Source organism: Pongo abelii, chromosome 18, assembly GCF_028885655.2.
Source record: "Pongo abelii isolate AG06213 chromosome 18, NHGRI_mPonAbe1-v2.0_pri, whole genome shotgun sequence".
In the NCBI taxonomy this organism is placed as follows: Eukaryota; Metazoa; Chordata; class Mammalia; order Primates; family Hominidae; genus Pongo; species Pongo abelii.
Window position 1 is genome coordinate 87,868,370 of NC_072003.2, and position 21,724 is coordinate 87,890,093.

Here is a 21,724-nt window from a genome sequence, read left to right on the forward strand (position 1 = left end):
AACGTTCCTCCAACAGCCAGGAATGCCCCCAACGCCATGCCTGGGAGACCCTCACCCAAGGCCAGGCCGCGGCTGAAGAGTCACATCATCAGAGCAGCCGCTCAGGTCACCCAGAAGGCCCCGTGTGCCCACCCTTCTCTCTCAGGCCAGGGCCTTGGAGCTGGGATTGAGCCAGGCAGGATTCGGGGGCCTGTGGGGCTCACCCAGTGCCCTCCTCTGCCAAAGGGAGGAAGGCACAGAGAGGGGTGGAGGCCGGCCTAAGGCCACACAGCACACAGTAGCAGACCCTGGCTGCAGGTGGGGGCCAGATCCCGACTGCAGGTTCAGCTCTCAGCCATGCCGTCCTTCCCCAGTGCCATGTCCAGAAAGCAGGGGCCACACGCAGGTTCCATGTGTGGGGAAGACAGGGCGTGTGCACCAGGCTCCACTCCCACAGCGGGACGAGGGAAGAAAGTGCAGCTGTCCTGCAGCTCCCCCTCGCCGGGAACCCCACGCTTTTCGCTCTCCCCACAGAGGGGCTGAGGAGAAAGGGAAAGCCAGTCCCTGCTGTTTGGGAAGGCACGGGCCAGCCCTGACGACAGCAGAAACAACCAGGAGAATGAAGCCTACCCCACACCAGGGACAGCTGCAGCTGAAAGGGCCGGGACCGTTCACAAGGAGGAGGAGCGGGTTGCTCGGGATGCCTGGTTGTGAGTGGGACTTCGTGAGCATTGATATCAGGGTGTCACAGACAGGCCCAAGGACCCATCAGATCCAGCCTCCATTTACAGTTGGGGAAACTGAGGCCAGGAGGCCCGATTGGACAGTGGCACTCCAGTTGGGCAGTGCAGCCGAGTGTGCAGGGCTCCCAGGCCTGGTCCCCAGGGGATGGCCACCAGGATGTGGAAGGACAGGTGCCCTTTGAGAATTGCAGGATCATGGAGACACGCCCGAGAAGTTCACACCACACGCAATCCAGGAGGGCTTCCTGGAAGAGGGATGCCATGCTTCTGAGCAAACATCTGCTAGGCACTCACTGTGTGCTGGTTTGTGTGCTCCATGAGGTGGCTTGCGTTGTTCTGTTTAACCCTCTGACCACACCCTGTGAGGTCAAGACTCTGATCATCCCCATTTCACAGGTGGGAAAACAGGCTCAGAGAGGCTGGGACGGGGCCTGGAGTGCGGGATCTGAGAGGCAAGCCCAGGTGGAGCCGGCCCCATAGCCCCCTGCGTGGTCGGCCAGGAGCGAGTAGGGGTCGGGCAGAAGGGAAAGAGGAGGGGCAACCCAACCCGAGGGATCCTCTCCAGCAGAGGCCCCAGGAGGGGCTGGGAAGGAAGGGCCAGGGGTGGGGCTGGGGGCGGATGGGGGAGAACCTGGCTCACGAGGGTGGACAGGCCGTAGCTGAAACTGAGCAGGTTGAAAGAGGAGGTGAGGGGAAGAGGGTGGGGAGCAGCGGCCAGGGGTGGGGCAGAGGCGTGGGGGCAGGAGCCCAGGTGGGGGCACCCCTCCTTTCAGGCACTGGCATCCCCCACACCCCCAGCCAGAGCCACCCCGACCTGCTCTTGAGTTACCAGAGCGCTTGGCCGGCTAAAGAGGGGCCAGTTGCTGTTTCTGAGAGAAAAGGAGCCGCTTGCGCTCCTCCGGGGTCTCCCTGGGGCCAGCCCTAGATCTGGGGGATAGGATCTCCCGACTTCAAAGGGGTCCAGCCTACTGAAACCCACACCGACAGGCTGGCACCAAGGGGCTCTGCCAAGAGCCTGGGCGGGGCCAGAACCCAAGGCCTGGAGCACATGCCGCCCCCATGCACACCCCAGCTCCAAGGACTGGGACACATCCCTCAGCCCCTGGAGGGAGAGCTGGCAGCCGGCCCTCAAGTGCCCCGGGGTGCTGCAGGCAAATGTCCCTGCTGTCCTGGGGCAGAGGAAAGGGGATGGGATGGCCAAGTTCTGCCCACAAGCTGGGCAGGCAGAGGCAGGGCCACCCCAGGGGATGGGAAGGACAGAGGGACAGGGTGTGGAGGCAGTGGGGTGGGGCCACCCTTTGTTCAGCACGGAAGCAGCACAGTTACAGGCAGTCCTGCCTTCAAATCTCAGCTTGGCTGTGTCAGTTGTGTGACCTTGGACCCGTCACACCACCTTTCTGGGCTGCAACTTCCTCATTTGCAGCAATTTCACTGACTTTCTGGTCAGCCCAAGGCTGTGAATCTGTCACATCACTGTGTGCCCAGTGCCTGACACAGCATCTGACACAAATGTAAAGACTTGTGGATGGATGGGTGGGTGGGTAGATGAGTGGGTAGATTAGAGGGGATGGGCGGGTGGGTAGATGAATGGGTGAGTGGGTGGATAGATGGGTGGGTGGATGAATGGGTAGAAGGGTGGATGGGTAGCTGGGTGGGTGGATGGATGGATGAGTGGGTGGATGGATGGATGAGTGGGTGGTTAGATGGGTGAGTGATGGATGGATGGATGGGTGAATGGGTGGGTGGATGCGCAGGTGGATGGGGGGACGGGCACGTGGATGGATGCATGGGTGAGTGGGTGGATAGATGGGTGAATGAATGGTAGAAGGGTGGATGGGTGGGCGGATGGATAGATGAGTAATGGATGGATGGAGGGATGGATAAATGGATGAATGAGTGGGTGGATAGATGGGTGAGTGATGGATGGATGGGTGGATGGGCAGGTGGATGGGCAGGTGGATGGGTAGATGGGATGAATGGGTGGATGGATGAATGGGTGAGTGGGTGGGTGGATAGATGGGTGGATGAATGGTAAAAGGGTGGATGGTGGATGGTGGATGGATGGATGGATGGATGGATGGATGGATTGGTTGATAGATGGGTGAGTGATGGATGGATGGATGGGTGGATGAATGCGTGGATGGGCAGGTGGATGGGGGGATGGGCGGGTGGATGGATGAATGTGTGAGTGGGTGGATAGATGGGTGGATGAATGGGTGGAAGTGTGGATGGGTGGGTGAGTGATGGATGAGTGGATGGATGGGTGGGTAGATGGACAGTTGGGTGGGTGGGTGATACATGGGTGGATGGATAGATAATGATGGATGAGTGAATGGATGGATGGATGGATGGGTGGATGGATGGACGGATGGACAGATGGGTGGGTGGGTGATGGATGGGTGGGTGGATGGATGGATGGATGGATGGGTAGATGGACAGATGGGTGGGTGGGTGATGGATGGGTGGATGGATGGGTGGATGGATGGGTGATAGATGGATGGGTGGATGGATGGATAATGATGGATGAGTGAATGGATGGATGGATGGATGGATGGACGGATGGACAGATGGACAGATGGGTGGGTGGGTGATGGATGGGTGGATGGATGGATGGATGGGTAGATGGACAGATGGGTGGGTGGGTGATGGATGGGTGGATGGATGGGTGGATGGATGGGTAGATGGGTGGGTGATGGATGGGTGGATGGATGGATGGATGGGTGGGTGATGGATGGATGGGTGGATGGATGGATGGATGGATGATGATGGATGAGTGGATGGATGGAATCATGGATGCATGGATGGATGGATGGATGGATAGATGGATCAATGGGTGAGTGGGTGGGTATCTGGATGGATGGGTAGGTGGGTGGATGGATGGGTAGATGATGGATGGATGGATAGGTGGATGATGATGATGATGATGGATGGATGAGTGGATGGGTGGATGGATGGACGGACGGATGGGTGGATGGATGGATGGATGGATGGATGGGTGGATGGGTGGGTTGGTGGATGGATGGGTGGGTGGATGGATGGATGGGTGGGTGGGTAGATGGATGGATGGATAGGTGGGTGGATGGATGGATACATGAACAGATGGATGGAACAGTGTGGCAAAGGCTCTACTGCTGAGTCCCAGTGGCTTCCTGCAGTTCTTCACCCTCCCTGGGCCTCAGTCTATACATCTCTGGGTAAGGACACGCTTCCTCCAGTGACACAGTGACTTACATTAGGGCCTTTGGGTTCTCTACATTGCTAGGAGGGGCGTGAGTTAAGGTTGTCTATTGCTGTATAATAAAGAACAGACTCAAACAACAAACCTTTATTATCTCTTCGTTTCCAAAGGTCAGGATGCAGGCACAGCCTAGCGGGTGGTTCTGGCTCAGGTTCCCTCACAAGATTTTGGTCAGAATGTTAGCAGGGGCTGCAGCATCATCCAAAGGCCCAACGGAGGCTGGGGAAGCCACTTCCAAGATGGCTCCCTCACACAGCTACAGGCAGGAGGCCTCTGTTCCTCACCTCATGGCCTCTCCACGGGGCTGCTTGAGTGCCCTGAAAGCATGGCAGCTGCTTCCCTACATGTGTGGTCTAAGTGTGCAAGGAGGAAGCTGCAGTGCCTTTTAGGGCCCAATCTTGAAGTCCAGCACCCCTCCTTCCAGCATATTCTGTTCATTAGCGGTGAGGCAGCAAGCTCAGCTGTGTTCAAGTGGAGAGAATGAGGTTCCACCTCTTGAAGGGAGGAGGGTTAAAGAATGTGTGGCCATATTTTAAAACCATCGCAGATTGACAATTGGACAATCTCCCTCCAAATGTCAAACGCAGGTGCCCTTTGATGCAGCTAGGCCCACAGCATTTGGAGCACAGGCTGTCGCCATGTGGTGACCATTGCTGTATTGTTTCTAAGGGCCAAATGCAGGCAGCAGCCCAGTGTCCATCCAGACAGGTCTGGGTGCTCTGCAGCCTGGATGCAAGGACGAGTGGACAGAGAGTGAGAAACCTCTTCATGGAATGTTGTGGAATTATCTACAGGATATGTTGTTAAATGAAAAAAAGTCAGGTGCAGAACAGTGAGTGTAACCGATGATCTTCTGTTCAAGGAAGGAGGAAAGGCAGCGTGTGTTCCTGTGTGCTGGTGTTTGCATCAAGGGACTCTGGGAGGAAACACCAGAAGCTCCTCTAGTCTTCCCAGCGGGACTGGGGAGGGATGGTGGCAGGGATGGGAGGGGCAGCGTTCTCACTGCAACTTGTAATAGAGTCTTGAGTTTTGGAGCCGCATCAACACACAATCTATGCATACATAAAGACCCAACAAAAAGAAATGTAAGATAGCCGTCAAAGCTGCAGCTGAGCAGCCAGGTGACCCCTAAACCCTTCAGGGTCCCCCAGGCCAGCTGAGCTGCCCGCTGACCCCTGAGAGGGGCTCACCCATCTTCTGGTGGCTCTTGGTGGCTTCCTGGTGCCCTGAGGCCACAGCCAGCTCTGCCCGGGAGCCGCTCCCTCCCACCTGGCTCCCTGGCTCCTCCTGGGGCTCTTGGTCCAGAGCCACACACCACATCGGCCCTGACGTGCTTTCCATTTGCTTTCAGCCAAGAAATTCTCATTCCTCAGGAAGTTGTGCAGCGACCCAGCTGAGGGGCCCCCGACTCCCCAGGTATGTAGAGGCAGCAGCCTGTGCCAAGGCTGGCCAGAGATGCTCTTGTCTTGATGGTCCTGAGGCCCCCTCCACCCCCACCCACCCGGCCTTCCTCTCCCTCTCAGGACAGTAATCGGGCCTGCCCACTGCCTCCCGAGAGCTGACTCCTGGGGCCTGCCGGGCAGGGCTTCCAGCCACAGCTCTGAGCCAGCAGGTGGGCGTGTCACCTGATATTCCTCATGGCAGCCGCTGAGCCAGCAGGCCTCAATCCTTCCCTTGATAAATCAGACCAACTCCTTCCCTTGACAAAGGCCACTGGGCACAGCTGTGTTCTCAACACTCCTCCCCACCATCCGGGACTCAGCAAAAGCCACCTCCTCCAGGAGGCCTTTCTGATGCTCCATCTGGGCTGAGGTCCCCACTCTGAGCCCCCTCCTCCTCCATCACCTCCTGGAGGACTCTGGCCATGGGTAGGGGGGTCTGACATGTGGGACTGGGCTTCATGTGGGGCCTGGCTGTTGCTGTTCCGACCCCTACCCCTGCAGCCTGGCCCCAGTGGGTGTCTGGGCCGTGTGGGACACGGCTAAGCCCAGTGCAGGGCAGGAGATGTGCAGGGCTAGGAGCCAGCCCTCCCAGGAGGACACCGCCTACACTGGCTGAGGCCTTGAGTGGGTTCCCCACCTCTCTGTGCCTGGATTCCTCACCCATCAATTCAGGGTGACAATCACAGATCACCTCTGAGCCACCGTGAGTACAAGGCAGGCAGTTCAGGAAAGTGCTCAGCTACCCAGCATCATTTATTCACTCAACAAACCTCACCTGTGAATCCTGGCCCCAAGGACTCCCAGGCCTTTGCCCCCTGGCAGTGGATCCCAGAAGAGGGAAAGGGACCCTCCTCCCGGGGTCATGGGACAGGAGGTACCTCAGTGGTGGTGGCAGAGGAGGAAGGGGCACCCAGGCCCCCCAGCTGGCATGACTCTTCTTGGTGCTGTGACGTGGAGCTTGCAGGCTGGGACCTCGCCCACCCTGGAGACCTTGGCCCAAATTGGGCAGGACCCTCCTCCCCGGTGCAGGCAGTCCCTGGGCACAGCAGGAAGAGCCAGCTGGAAGTGCAGGTACCAACCTTGTGCTGGGGACAGAGGGCCTGCTAGCCTCTGCGTTAGGAGTCCCCAGGCGGCTGTAGCGTGGGAATTCCAGGAGGGGCATGAGACACCACTAGCTCAGGCCGGTGGGAGGGTCCTGTGACCTCAGGAGGCACCCCCCCTCCACAGAGGCAGCAGGGTCTCTGAGAGCACTCCAGGCCTGAGGCCTGTCCCTTCAGCTCGCAGCTGCTCTGCTGCTGGCTGTGTGACTCTGGCCAAGTCATCTGCCTCTCAGGGCCTGCCATGAGGACCCAGGGGTCAGTGGTAACGAGGATGCCCGCAAGGGCTGAGCCCTGCCTCGCTCTCCTGTGTAAAGGACGCCCAGTCCCTGCTGGGCAGGTCAGAAGGGGCCCCCACACCTAACGGCCTGCACCCCTCGTGGCCACAGCCCATGGCTCGGGTCTGAGTCCTGTCCGCACAGAGGACAGTCCCATATGTCATGACATAAGAACAGACATGATCAGTGTGAAGCCAGCCCTGGGTGAGCAAGGGGCAGGCTCCTCTGGGCAAGCGGCTCCTGCTACATCTGGCATGTGCCAGAATGGGAGCCGGCACCGTCCGGAGGCTGGGGGCTTCCAGGAGCAGGATCTGGAGGTTACCCTGTAAGGCCTGGTGGCACGGAGACCCTGGCTGATGGCAGGGGAGGCCCCGCTTGGAACCAGCCGCCCAGGCCCTGAGTGGTTCAGGTTGAGCTTCTGCTGCCTCAGTCCCCTATTTCCTGCAACGCAGCCTCCTGCCTGAAGGCCCTCCCCATGGCAGGTGTAGGCATCCACCTGGGCCCTCCTGGACGCTGCCAGGACCCTGCCCTGGGGCAGTTCCTGCAGGCTGGGAGCTTGTGCCCCACACAGGGGCCTGTCCTCTCCACAGCCTGGCCAAGGACTGCTCTGAGGCTGTAAGTGGCCTTCTCATACCCCAGAAAGCTCCCCCCTCCCTCCCCCCTCCACTCGCTCTCTGCGCTCCACCGCCCCTCTTCTCCCTGAGACGGGGAAGGGTCCCTGCTCCATCTGGCGGGATGCCCTCTCCCTTCCTGCTTCTAGGTAGGGGCTGAGCCGAGCATCCCTTCTAAGCTCAGAGCTTCTGTGACGGCTGCACGCAGCCTCTTCTGCTTCTGGCCCGGCCACACCCGCATGGAGAGCCTGGAAGCTCCCTATCTAGGCGAGGGCCACCCAGCTCCTCTGCCCCACTCACCTGTGACCTTTCCTTCCAGGCTCCACTCAGGACCATGAGCGCAGGCTTCCCTGGGGCCCATCGAGGGCTGAGGATGGCCGTCCGGCCCATTCCGCGGGGCCCCCCTCGGATAGCTGCGTTGTCCTAGCGCCAGGACGGAGGGGCCATGCCTGGGGAGCGCCCCCGAGGAGCGCCGCCCCCCACCATGACTGGAGACCTGCAGCCCCGCCAAGTTGCCAGCAGCCTGGGGCGCCCCTCCCAGCCCCCACTGGAGGACAACACCCCAGCTACCAGGACCACCAAGGGTGCCAGGGAGGCTGGCGGCCGAGCCCAGGCCATGGAGCTCCCCGAGGCCCAGCCAAGGCAGGCCAGGGATGGGGAGCTCGAGCCCCCACCCCTGAGAGGCCAGGCCCCAAGCAGCACCCCTGGGAAGGGGGGAAGCCCCCAGACCCCACCGGGGAGAAGCCCCTTGCAGGCTCCCTCAAGGCTGGCGGGCAGGGCAGAGGGCAGCCCCCCGCAGCGCTACAGTCTGAGCATCGCCAGCTCGAGGACCAAGCCCACCCTGGACGAGACACCAGAGAACCCACAGCTGGAGGCTGCCCAGCTCCCTGAGGCGGACGCCCCCCAGGGCCCTGGGACTGGAGCTCCACTGAGGCCGGGCCTCCCAAAGACTGAGGCCCAACCCGCCGCCGAAGAGCTTGGCTTCCACAGGTGCTTCCAGGAGACACCCTCCAGCTTTACCTCCACCAACTATACCTCACCAAGCGCCACCCCCAGGCCCCCAGCCCCAGGGCCCCCCCAGAGCAGGGGCACCAGCCCCCTCCAGCCCAGTTCCTATCCCGAATTCCAGGCCAGTGGGACCGACTCCTGGCCTCCCGCTGCTGAGAATAGCTTCCCAGGTGCTAATTTCGGGGTTCCCCCCGCCGAGCCGGAACCCGTTTCCAAAGGCAGCAGGCCCGGCGGCAGCCCCAGGGGAGTTTCCTTCCACTTCCCTTTCCCAGCACTGCATGGGGCCAGCACAAAACCCTTCCCTGCGGATGTGGCTGGGCACGCATTCACCGACGGGCCACTGGTGTTTGCCTTCCATCAGCCCCAGGGAGCGTGGCCGGAGGAGGCCGTGGGCACGGGCCCTGCCTACCCACTGCCCACCCAGCCTGCACCCTCACCCCTGCCCTGCTACCAGGGCCAGCCAGGTGGCCTGAACCCCCACAGCGACCTCAGTGGTGCCCTCTCTCCCCCTGGAGCTGCTCACTCGGCCCCGAGACCCTTCTCTGACAGTTTGCACAAGAGCCTGACCAAAATCCTTCCCGAAAGACCACCCTCAGCCCAGGATGGGCCGGGGAGCACAAGAGGGCCCCCTAGCTCCCTACCCCAGAGGCACTTTCCAGGGCAGGCGTACGGAGCCAGCGGGGTGGATACCAGCCCGGGGCCTCTGGACACTGAGCTGGCTGCCCCAGGGCCCCCACCCGCCAGGCTGCCCCAGCTATGGGACCTCACAGCAGCCCCTTACCCCACACCTCCTGGGGGCCCCCTGGCTGCCACCAGGAGTATGTTCTTTAACGGCCAGCCCAGCCCAGGCCAGCGGCTCTGCCTCCCCCAGAGTGCCCCCCTGCCTTGGCCCCAGGTGCTGCCGACCGCCGGGCCAAGTCCCCACGGAATGGAGATGCTGAGCCGGCTGCCTTTCCCCGCGGGGGCCCCCGAGTGGCAGGGGGGCAGCCAAGGAGCCCTGGGCACTGCTGGCAAGACACCAGGACCCAGAGAGAAGCTGCCAGCCGTGAGAAGCAGCCAGGGCGGCTCCCCAGCACTGTTCACCTACAACGGAATGACAGACCCTGGGGCTCAGCCCCTGTTCTTCGGGGTGGCCCAGCCCCAGGTTTCACCCCACGGGACACCCAGCCTGCCCCCACCGAGGGTAGTAGGAGCCTCCCCCAGCGAGTCCCCGCTGCCGTCACCAGCCACCAACACGGCCGGCAGCACCTGCTCTTCCCTGTCGCCAATGTCCAGCAGCCCGGCCAACCCCAGCTCAGAGGAAAGCCAGCTCCCCGGCTCCCTTGGGCCCTCGGCCTTCTTCCACCCACCTACTCACCCCCAGGAGACGGGCAGCCCCTTCCCGTCCCCGGAGCCCCCCCACTCCCTCCCCACCCACTACCAGCCAGAGCCAGCCAAGGCCTTTCCTTTTCCTGCAGATGGGCTGGGAGCCGAGGGTGCCTTCCGGTGCCTGGAGGAGACCCCATTCTCCCACAACGGCCCCGAGGTGGGTCGGGGAGGGCTGCAGGGCTTCCCCCGCGCGCCGCCCCCGTACCCCACACACCACTTCTCCCTCAGCAGCGCCAGCCTGGACCAGCTGGACGTGCTGCTGACCTGCAGGCAGTGTGACCGCAACTACAGCAGCCTGGCGGCTTTCTTGGCGCACCGGCAGTTCTGTGGCCTGCTCCTGGCCAGGGCCAAGGATGGCCACCAGCGGTCTCCAGGCCCCCCTGGGCTCCCCTCTCCCACCGCTGCCCCCAAAGTCCCTGCCGACGCACATCCAGGCCTGCTCAACCACACGAAGACCTTCCTGTTAGCTGGGGACGCCCAGGCCGAGGGCAAAGACGACCCCCTGAGGACCGGCTTCTTGCCCAGCCTGGCCGCCACCCCCTTCCCGCTCCCTGCCTCGGACCTGGACATGGAGGATGACGCCAAGCTGGACAGCCTCATCACCGAGGCGCTCAACGGCATGGAGTACCAGTCGGACAACCCCGAGATCGACAGCAGCTTCATCGACGTCTTTGCGGACGAGGAGCCTTCTGGCCCCAGAGGTCCCAGCACTGGACAGCCCCTTAAGACCAAGGCGGGGGTGACTCCGGAGAACAAAGCTCTGCCCCCGCTCCCAGCAGCCACGCCGGACCCCCAAACCCCCCGCCCTGGGGACAGGGGCTGCCCAGCCCGAGGGAGACCCAAAACGCGTTCCCTGGGTCTGGCCCCCATCGAGGCGGATGCGCCCAGCCAGGGCAGGCAGCAGAGGAGAGGGAAGCAGTTGAAGCTGTTCCGGAAGGATCTGGACACGGGCGGCGCAGCAGAGGGGTCGGGGTCGGGCGGCGGCAGCAGAGCCTCCGGCCTGAGGCCCAGGAGGAAGGGCAGTCTTGGGGAGCGGCCCGCACCCCGCCCCCGGGGCCCTAGAACTCAGGCCCCCCAGAGCTGTGCAGACCCCGCCCCCCAGGTCCCGAGAGCCACCGCCCTCTCGGAGGAGACCCGGAGCTCCCAGCGCCTCCGGCTGCCCCCCAGGAAGGACCCCAGGAAGAGGAAGGCTCGGGGCGGCACCTGGGGCAAGGAGCTCATCCTGAAAATCGTGCAGCAGAAGAACAAGCGCTACCGGCGGCTGGGGCGGCGGGTGGACAGGCGCGGCTCCCTGAAGGCGGAGAGGCCCCAGCCCCGAGCTGAGGACCGCAGGCTCCGCGAGTACGACTTCGCCTCGGAGTCCGAGGAGGACGAGCAGCCTCCGCAGCGGGGCCCCGGCTTCAGAGGCCGGCGGTGCCGAGGCGAGAAGAGAAAGGAAATGGACTTGACCCAGGGTCCCAGAGAGGATGAGCAGCAACAGAAACCCCGGAAGGCAGTGAGGCAGGAAGCCGGCGGGGACAGAGCCCCCACGAACCCCGAGGAGCCGGGCAGGCCTCGCCCCGGCCCCCGCAGGAGCCCTCAGGCCCATGGCCCATCTCGAAGCCTAGAGGCGGGAGCAGCCGCCAGGGAGAGAGGCCCCAAGTGTGCTGATCGCCCCTCAGTGGCCCCCAAGGATCCCCCGCAGGTCCCCACCAACACCGAGACCTCAGAGGAAACCCGCCCGTCGCTGGACTTCCCCCAGGAGGCCAAGGAGCCTGAAATTGCCAAAAAGTCAGCCCCGGACAGCACAGAATTCACAGAGGCTTTGCGTTCTCCTCCAGACGCCTGTGTGGGAGAAATGGGAGCAAGCCCCCGTCTCCTGACGCCAGAGCAGCCGCAGCCCAGCAGACATGACACCCGCACCCCCAAGCTATCGGGAAGCCTCGCCAACACGGCGCCCCAGGGAAGCTCGCCAACGCCAGGTGTGGGCAGCCTGCTGGGTGGTCCTGGGTGCACACAGGCCCCGGTCTCCCACAACAGTGAGGACCCCCCTGCCCACCAGCCTGGAGAATTTCTGGCACCCATGGCTAACCCTTCAAGTACCGCCTGCCCCAAACCCAGTGTTCCGTCTTCAGAGATCTCCAGTTTTGGCTGTGACCCTGCTGGTTTTAACGGAGACCCCTTGGGGGTTCCAGTTGCCAAAAACGGGCCTCAGCCCTACAGCAGCCCCCACAGTGAGTTGTTCCTCGGACCCAAAGATCTGGCTGGCTGTTTCCTGGAAGAACTGCACCCCAAGCCCTCAGCCAGGGATGCCCCGCCGGCCAGCAGCTCCTGCCTTTGCCAGGAAGGCGAGGATGCCGGTTCCCTTGAGCCACAGCTGCCGAGGAGCCCACCTGGCACGGCTGAGACAGAGCCAGGTAGAGCTGCATCGCCACTGACCTTGGAGTCCACATCCCTCTTCCCAGACCTGCCGGTGGACAGATTCGACCCGCCCCTCTATGGCAGCCTGTCTGCAAACAGGGACTCCCGGCTGCCGTTCGCATGTGCCGACCCTCCCCAGAAGACGGTGCCATCAGATCCACCGTACCCCTCTTTTTTGCTGCTTGAGGAAGTATCCCCGATGCTGCCTAGCCATTTTCCTGATCTCTCGGGGGGAAAGGTGCTCAGTAAGACGTGTCCCCCTGAACAGACAGTGGCTCCCGGCGCCGCCCCGTCTTTGCCTGGGAAGGGGAGTGGATGTAGTGTTGCTCTTATGAGTCACCTGTCTGAGGACGAACTGGAGATCCAGAAATTGGTCACCGAATTAGAAAGTCAGCTGCAAAGGAGCAAAGACACACATGGGGCCCCGAGAGAGCTCGGAGAAGCTGAGTCTGTGGGCAGGATGGAGCTGGGCACAGGCACAGAGCCACCCTCCCAACGGCGCACCTGCCAGGCCACTGCACCCCACAAGGACACGTTCTCGGCAGCTGAGCTCACGTGCGTTGGGGAACCCACTGCACATCGGGATGGTGCAGCATCGGCTGTGGCCACCGTGGAAAGGGTTCAGGGGGGGCCCAGGGGGACGTGGCCCTGCCCAGCCTCCTTCCATCCGAGAGACGCAGCCCTTCTCTCCTGTGCCCACGAAGACCTGGTTTCTGGGGCTCCTTTCAGTCCCAGGGGAGCCAACTTCCAGTTTCAGCCGGTGCAGAAAGCCGGAGCCTCCAAGACTGGACTTTGCCAGGCAGAAGGAGACAGCGGGCCCCCCACAGATGTCTGCCTGCCTGACCCCAGCAAGCAGCCCGGGCCACAGCTGGATGCTGGGAGTTTAGTGAAGTGCAGCCCCGACCAGGAACTTTCATTTCCTAAGAATAAGGAGGCCGCCAGCTCACAAGAAAGTGAAGACTCCCTGCGGCCGCTTCCCTGTGAACAGAGAGAAGGGTTCCTCCCAGAACTGGGCACAGCAGACAAGCCCCACCAAGAGGCCGCTGCACAGAGAGGAGGGTTCCTCCCAGAACCCGGCACAGCAGACCAGCCCCACCGAGAGGCCCCTGCTCCAGAAGCTTTTGGCAGCCCTGCTGTCCATCTGGCCCCTGACTTGGCATTTCAGGGTGACGGGGCTCCACCTCTGGATGCCACCTGGCCTTTTGGTGCCAGTCCCAGCCATGCTGCCCAGGGACATTCTGCAGGCAGAGCAGGTGGGCACCTCCACCCCACAGCAGGGAGGCCTGGCTTTGAGGGTAATGAGTTTGCACCGGCGGGGGCCTCCTCACTGACTGCCCCCCGGGGCAGGGAGGCTTGGTTGGTCCCTGTGCCAAGTCCTGCCTGTGTGTCCAACACCCACCCCAGCAGGAGGTCCCAGGACCCAGCTTTGAGCGCCCCCATATGTCAGCTTCAGCTCCCAGGGCCTGGAGTGGCTGAGAGTAAAGATGGCATCCTGGGCTTGCAGGAGCTAACATCTGCTGCCCAGAGCCCTCCACGAGTGAACCCCTCAGGTCTGGAAAGGGGCACTGTGGAAAGAGGGAAGGTGGCCTGTGGCCCCGCCCAGGGCTCCCCAGGGGGTGTGCAGGTGACAACTCTCCCTGCAGTGGCCGGACATCAGCTGGGGCTGCAGGCAGATGGACATCGGGGCTTGCTTGGCCAAGCTGAGAAAACCCAGGGCCAAGGCACAGCCAACTGGCTTCAGCCAGAGAACGGGGTGAGCCCAGTGGGGACGGACAACCACGCCTCAGTCAATGCCAGTCCCAAAACAGCGCTGGCCAGCCCCGCCGAGGGTGCAGTCCTGCTAGAGAAACGCAAGGGAAGCAGGACAGCCATGAGCCTTCAGGAGGAGGCCCAGCCCACCCCAAGCCCCCCGTCCCCTGATAGGGAGTCCCTGGCGCTGGCCTTGACAGCAGCCCACACCCGAAATGGATCTGAGGGCCGGACTCCAGAAAGGGCGTCCAGCCCAAGCCTGAACAAGCCGCCGCTGGCCACAGGGGATAGCCCAGCACCCTCTGTCGGGGACCTGGCTGCCTGTGCCCCCTCACCCACTTCAGCCACCCGCATGCCCTGCAGCCTTGGGCCCCTGCCCCATGAAGACCCACTTACCTCGCCTTCCAGTGCCACCAGGGCCCAAGGTGGGCTGGGGGGGCAGCTGCCAGCATCTCCATCCTGCAAGGACCCTCCCGGCCCCCAGCACCTGCTGGCCTGTTCTCCTGCCTGGGCACCTCTGGAAGAGGCAGATGGTGTCCGAGCCACAACAGATACTGCTGGGGCTGAGGATTCCCCAATGGCTCCCCTGTCCTTGACAACAAGCCCCTGCGATCCCAAGGAAGCCCTGGCTCGTTGCCTTCTCCAGGGGGAGGGCAGCCCCCTGGAAGACCCATCCTCCTGGCATCCTGGCTCCGTCAGTGCTGTAACCTGCACTCATGGTGGGGACAGCCCCAAAGACAACACTTTAAGAATTCCAGAGGATTCCAGAAAAGAGAAGCTGTGGGAGTCTCCTGGCCGGGCCACCTCTCCTCCCCTGGCGGGGGCCGTCTCCCCCAGCGTGATCGTCAGGGCTGCAGGCCTGTCCAGCACTCCCACCGAAGATGAGGCACAGGCAGGCAGGGGACTCCCAGGGCCAGACCCCCAGAGCAGGGGAGCCCCGCCCCACACCAACCCTGACAGGATGCCCACGGGCCACTCCTCATATTCTCCAAGCAATACTGCCCGCCTCGGACACAGGGAGGGCCAGGCTGTCACAGCTGTGCCCACTGAGCCTCCCATGCTACAGGGTGCAGGGCCGGACTCCCCTGCCTGCTTGGAAGGTGAGATGGGGACCAGCAGCAAGGAGCCGGAGGACCCAGGGACCCCTGAGATCGGGCGCTCTGGTGTTACCAAGATGCCCAGGGTCACCTGCCCTTCCACGGGACTGTGCTTGGGAAGAACCACAGCTCCAAGCAGCACAGCCAGTGACTTCCAGTCTGACTCCCCCCAAAGCCACAGAAATGCCTCCCACCAGACTCCCCAGGGGGACCCCCTCAGCCCCCAAGACCTCAAACAGAGGCCCCGTGGCTATAAAAAGAAGCCTGCATCTACAGAGAACGGCCAGTGGAAGGGCCAAGCTCCACATGGGCCTGTGACCTGTGAGGTCTGCGCAGCCTCTTTCCGCTCCGGGCCGGGCCTGAGCCGGCACAAGGCCAGGAAGCACCGGCCACACCCGGGAGCCCCCGCGGAGCCGAGCCCAGAGGCCTTGCCTGCTCAGCAGCCTCTAGAGCCCCTAGCCCAAAAGTGCCAGCCCCCCAGGAAGAAAAGCCGCAAGGTGCCTGGGAAGGAGAGACCAAATCACTCGCGGGGAGACCCCAGCCATGTCACCCAGCCACCGCCTGCCCAGGGCTCAAAGGAGGTTCTCAGAACACCGGGCTCCCCACACAGCCAGCAGCTGCACCCTCCAAGCCCTACTGAGCATGAGGTAGATGTGAAAACTCCGGCCTCCAAGCCCACACCTGACCAGGCCAGGGAAGATGAGCTCCATCCCAAACAAGCAGAGAAAAGAGAAGGCCGGAGGTGGCGCCGAGAGCCCACCGTGGACTCTCCTAGCCACTCAGAGGGGAAGTCAAATAAGAAAAGGGGAAAGCCGAGAGGGAGAAGGCTCCGGGAGGAGAGCGCTCTTCCACTATCTCCTGATGTGATTTCAGATGGGCGCGGCTCCAGACCATCCCCTGCGATGGCCAGTTACGCCGCCCGTCCGAGCCACTGCCTCTCTGTGGAAGGAGGGCCTGAGGCTGACGGGGAGCAGCCGCCTCGCTTGGCCACTCCGGGACCTGGGGTGATGGAGGGTGCAGCAGAGACTGACCTGGAGGCTCTGTGTGCAGGGGAGACTGGGGCCCAGAAGCCACCTGGAGATCGGATGCTGTGTCCAGGGAGGATGGACGGTGCAGCTCTGGGGGAACAGCCAGCTGGGCAGAAGGGAGCCTCGGCAAGGGGGTTCTGGGGACCAAGAGAGACCAAGGCATTGGGTGTGTGCAAAGAGTCTGGGAGCGAGCCTGCGGAGGACAGCAGCGGGGCCCACAGCCGATCAGAGGAAGGCATCTGGGAGGAGAAAACGACCCCCTTGGGCCCCCTGGGTTTTCCCGAGACTTCCAGCTCTCCGGCGGACAGCACCACCAGCAGCTGCCTCCAGGGCCTCCCGGACAACCCAGACACCCAGGGTGGAGTCCAGGGGCCTGAGGCCCCCACTCCTGATGCCTCCGGCTCCGGCTCCAATGCCAAAGATCCTCCAAGCTTGTTTGATGATGAGGTCTCTTTCTCCCAGCTCTTCCCTCCAGGCGGCCGCTTGACTCGAAAGAGGAACCCGCGTGTCTATGGGAAGCGCTGTGAGAAGCCGGTGCGCTCGCTGCCAACCCAGCCCAGCTTTGAGGAGGGCGGTGGCCCCACGCTGGGCCCAGCCCGCCTGCCCACGGACCTCAGCGACTCCGGCTCCCTCTGCCTCTGCCATGAGGACCCGTGGGAGGACGAGGATCCCGCAGGTCTGCCCGAGTCCTTCCTCCTGGATGGGTTCCTCAACAGCAGGGTGCCTGGCATTGACCCCTGGGCCCCCGGCCTCAGCCTGTGGGCCCTGGAGTCCAGCAGGGAAACCGGTGCAGAGAAGCTGCCCTCCCACTGCCCCGAGGACGATCGGCCCGAGGCCATTCCTGAGCTGCACATGGTCCCAGCGTCTTGGCGAGGCCTGGAGCTGCCGGCCCCTGCCGATGACTCCTCCTCTTCTCTCGGAGATGTGAGCCCCGAGCCCCCCAGCCTGGAGAGAGAACGCTGTGACGGTGGGCTTCCCGGGAACACCCACCTGCTGCCGCTCCGTGCCGCGGACTTTGAGGTGCTCAGCACCAAGTTTGAGATGCAAGACCTGTGCTTTCTGGGACCCTTTGAAGACCCCGTGGGTCTCCCCGGCCCCAGCTTCTTAGACTTCGAGGCCACGGCGAGCTCACAGGGGCCACAGAGCCGAAGGACAGAGGAGGCTGCAGGGGCAGGGAGGGCCCAAGGCAGAGGCCGGCCGGCCAAGGGCAAGCGGGCCTCCTACAAGTGCAGAGTGTGCTTCCAGCGCTTCCGCAGCCTGGGCGAGCTGGACCTGCACAAGCTGGCCCACACGCCCGCGCCGCCGCCCACCTGCTACATGTGCGTGGAGCGCAGGTTCGGCTCGCGGGAGCTGCTGCGGGGCCACCTGCAGGAGAGGCACGCGCAGAGCAAGGCGGGGCCCTGGGCGTGCGGCATGTGCCTGAAGGAGGTGGCCGACGTCTGGATGTACAACGAGCACCTGCGTGAGCACGCGGCCCGCTTCGCCCGCAGGGGGCAGGCGCGGAGGTCCTTGGGGGACCCGTCCGGAGGCCTGGAGGGCAGCGGCGCCATCGCCCACCTTCTGAACAGCATCATGGAACCCGCGCCCAAACACCACAGGGGCAAGCGCTCCGCCGGCAAGGCCGCCGGGAGCCCGGGAGACCCGTGCGGGCAAGAGGGAGAAGCCAGGAAAGAGAGCCCGGGCGAGAGGGCAAAACCCCGAGCGCGCAGCACCCCCAGCAACCCAGACGGGGCCGCGACACCAGACGGCGCCTCCGCCAACGCCCTGGCTGACGCCGGCAGCCCGGGCCCCCCCAAGACGACCCCCGGCCCGTCCCCCGACCCCTGGGCCGGCGGGGAGCCCCTTCTGCAAGCCACCCCGGTGCACGAGGCCTGCAAGGACCCCTCCCGCGACTGCCACCACTGCGGGAAGCGCTTCCCCAAGCCCTTCAAGCTGCAGCGCCACCTGGCGGTGCACAGCCCGCAGCGCGTCTACCTGTGTCCCCGGTGCCCCCGGGTCTACCCCGAGCACGGGGAGCTGCTGGCACACCTGGGCGGGGCGCACGGGCTGCGGGAGCGGCCGGAGCTGCAGCACACGCCGCTGTATGCCTGCGAGCTCTGCGCCACGGTTATGCGCATCATCAAGAAGTCCTTCGCCTGCAGCTCCTGCAACTACACCTTCGCCAAGAAGGAGCAGTTCGACCGCCACATGGACAAGCACCTCAGGAGGGGGCGGCAGCCCTTCACGTTCCGCGGCGTGCGGAGGCCGGGAGCGCCGGGACAGAAGGCCCGGGCCCTCGAGGGCACACTGCCCAGCAAACGGCGCAGGGTGGCCATGCCCGGCAGCGCCCCTGGGCCCAGCGAGGACAGGCCTCTTCCCCGGGGAAGCAGCCCCATCCTGAGTGAGGGCTCCCTCCCAGCCCTGCTCCACCTGTGCTCGGAGGTGGCTCCCAGCACCACCAAGGGATGGCCCGAGACCCTGGAGAGGCCTGTAGACCCCGTGACCCACCCGATCAGGGGTTGTGATCTGCCATCCAACCACCAGGAGTGTCCCCCGCCGTCTCTGTCTCCCTTCCCAGCTGCCTTGGCTGATGGCAGAGGGGACTGCGTGCTGGACGGAGCCCTGGAGAGGCCAGAGAACGAGGCTTCCCCAGGCAGCCCCGGGCCTCTTCTCCAGCAAGCTCTCCCTCTGGGGGCATCTGTGCCGCGGCCGGGAGCCAGAGGCCAAGATGCAGAGGGAAAGAGGGCTCCTCTCCTGTTCTCAGGGAAACGCAGGGCCCCGGGTGCCCGTGGCAGATGTACCCCTGACCATTTCCAGGAAGACCACACCCTGCTTCAGAAAGAGAAGGAGGTGTCCTCAAGCCACATGGTGTCTGAGGGGGGGCCCGGCGGCGCCTTCCACAAGGGCAGTGCCACCAAGCCTGCGGGCTGCCAGAGCTCATCAAAGGACAGGTCGGCAGCATCCACCCCCAGCAAAGCACTCAAGTTCCCAGTGCACCCGAGGAAGGCGGTGGGGAGCCTGGCACCCGGGGAGCTGGCCCGTGGCACAGAGAATGGGATGAAGCCCGCCACCCCCAAAGCCAAACCAGGCCCCAGCTCCCAGGGCAGTGGAAGCCCTTGCCCCGGCACCAAGACAGGAGGTGGCAGCCAGCCCCAGCCAGCCAGCGGGCAGCTCCAGAGCGAGACAGCCACCACCCCAGCCAAGCCCAGCTTCCCCAGCCGGAGCCCTGCACCAGACAGGCTCCCCCCTCGAGCCCAGGCCAAAAGCTGCACCAAGGGAACAAGGGAAGCTGGTGAGCAGGGGCCCCACGGGAGCCCAGGTCCCAAGGAGAAGGGAGAAAGCAGCATGAAGAGGAGAAAGGGCCAGGTCCCAGGGCCAACCAGGAGTGAAAGTGTGGGGAGCTTCGGGAGAGCCCCCTCGGCCCCTGACAAGCCCCCCCGGACCCCTCGGAAGCAGGCAACTCCCAGCCGTGTGCTCCCGACCAAGCCCAAGCCCAACAGCCAGAACAAACCCAGGCCGCTACCGTCAGAGCAGCGGAAGGCAGAGCCGGGCCACACACACAGGAAGGACAGACTGGGCAAGGCCTTCCCCCAGGGGAGACCCCTGCTCAGGCCCCCCAAGAGGGGCACAGCTGTCCACGGTGCTGAACCTGCCGAGCCGCACACCCACCGGACCGCCGAGGCCCAGAGTGACCTCCTCAGCCAGCTCTTCGGGCAGAGACTAACTGGCTTCAAAATCCCTTTAAAGAAAGATGCTTCTGAGTAATTTCTAGGAGCAAGAGCCTGGGAGCAGAGCTGGGGGTTCCTGTCTAGGCCTGCCTCCTTGGCCAGCTCCAGCTCCCTGAGATGGTCCACTCTGTGACCACTTGACTTCTTGTGCAACTGCTCAGGCCTTGATGTCAGCGCTGAGGTGGTGATGCTTTGAACAGGGCCCAGGGTGGGCAGCATTCCCTTTCTTGCTGGAAGGCTGGGGGTGAAAGACGGGGCCACTGCAGCCCTTTTGAGTCCACACAGCTGTTTTCTTGGTACCAAGTACTTGAAGAGACAGCAGCCCATCCCCCCAACCCACACCCCTGCACCCTGTGGACACCAACACCATAGAAGCCAATGTTTGGAGATTTGCACAACCTCCCGTTCCCCACATGGAGAAGGGAAGTAAGTTAAGGCAGCCGTGGGATGGTGGCAGGTTCCCTCTTAGTCTTGCTGCTGTTGCTGGAATTCCAAAGTGACCTTAGAAACCACGTGGGGGAAGGCAGTGCTCACTACTTAGAAGGGTTGCTTCTGAGCCGCCTGGTCCCCCAAGAGCACAACAGGCCTCCTCCCTCTGACCACAGGGTCATGCCTCCTCCCTCTGACCACAGGTTCATGCCAGCCTCCATTTGCGCTGCAGGAGAAAAGCCCATCTCTAGCGCACCTTGACGCTGGGAACTGGGTTCCCGTATGGAACTGGGAAGAAACCGCCCCTGTGCCAGCTCCCGCGGGCCCTCCCCGTTCCCCCCCCAGCCTCCATGGCCGCCCTCTAGAGCCTCCCTGCTGCACGGAGCTCTGGGCTCCACCTATCTGCAATGTTACTCTGAAGTTTCTGGTGCTATTTTCGTGTTGTAATGTGAATACAGGCTTCCTTGATTTTTTTTTTTTTTTAATGGGGGTATTGGGTGGGACAGACGGGGTCAGGGAGGCCCCACCATGGCTGCATCGAGGGCACGGGCACCCGCGTGGCGGCGCTCTCCCTGCCTCCCCTGCCGGGCTGCAAGCCCGAGGTCTGTGCTGCCAGATGGGGATGCTCAGGGCTGGGGCTGCAGAGCTGCTGCCCCGGCCAGGGCAGCCTCGTGCACTGACCTGACCCAGGCCCGGGACGCACCTGTCCTCTCACAGAGTCGTGCCTGTGAAGGTGGGTCGAAGGGTGAGAGGGCTTCCTTCTCTCCGTAAGAATCTTGAAGATCCATGGTTTGTTTTGCTCTATTGTTTAGTTTTTACCTTGGGTGCAATGTGTATGTCAAAAGTTTTTATTTTGATATTTGAAAGAGACCAAATCAGGCCCAGACCGCCTCTCTGGAAGGTGTTGTGGGCCGTTCAAAATGCCTCCTGCCTCCGGAGTGTCGTAAACCAAGAGCGGAGGGGCCCTGAGGTTGTACTGTAAACATCATAGTGACTTGTCTTTTCAAATATATTCCCACTATTTTCGCAGAAAACCTCCAGCTGCGTGACGTCTGTCCTCCCGCCGGCCCCCAACCCTGGCCTGCACCTCCCTGAGCCTCAGAACTTGGCTCCCAGGGTGTCTGCGCCGGCTGCCACTCTCGGGCCACCGTGGGCCAAGTGCCCAGCCAGGGCTGCTGGGCCTCGTGCAGGACCCAGTGACACCCCTGCAGCAGTGGGGGGTGGCCAGGTTTCCCAGAAAGGGGCAAGCCCGCCCCGGCCATCCTCACTGAGGACCCTCCTTGCCCCCCAGGAGAAACACACCACCCCTTCAGCAGTGAGGGGTGGCCAGGTTTTCCAGAAAGGGGCAGGCCCACCCCGGCCATCCTCACTGAGGACCCCTCGCCCCCCAGGAGGAACACACCACCCCTTCAGCAGTGAGGGGTGGCCAGGTTTTCCAGAAAGGGGCAAGCCCACCCCGGCCATCCTCAGTGAGCCCCCCCTCTCGCCCCCCAGGAGGAACAGAGGGGAGGCTGAGGTGCCCTGGAGCCCCTCCCGCACATCAGAAGCAG

At 63.3% G+C, this 21,724-nt stretch overlaps 1 protein-coding gene across 1 annotated transcript in view; it reads left to right on the top strand.

Moving 5' to 3' along the window:
- ZNF469 (zinc finger protein 469) overlaps nt 1-21,208 on the top strand; it is a 57,009-nt gene extending 35,801 nt beyond the window's left edge. The window contains exons 2-3 of the mRNA XM_054534280.2: nt 5,312-5,376; nt 7,708-21,208. Coding sequence (XP_054390255.1) covers nt 7,834-19,782 — 11,949 coding nt within the window. The 5' untranslated portion in view covers nt 5,312-5,376; nt 7,708-7,833 and the 3' untranslated portion in view covers nt 19,783-21,208. The remainder of the gene's footprint in view (nt 1-5,311; nt 5,377-7,707) is intronic.
- The last annotated feature ends 516 nt before the right edge of the window (nt 21,209-21,724 follow it).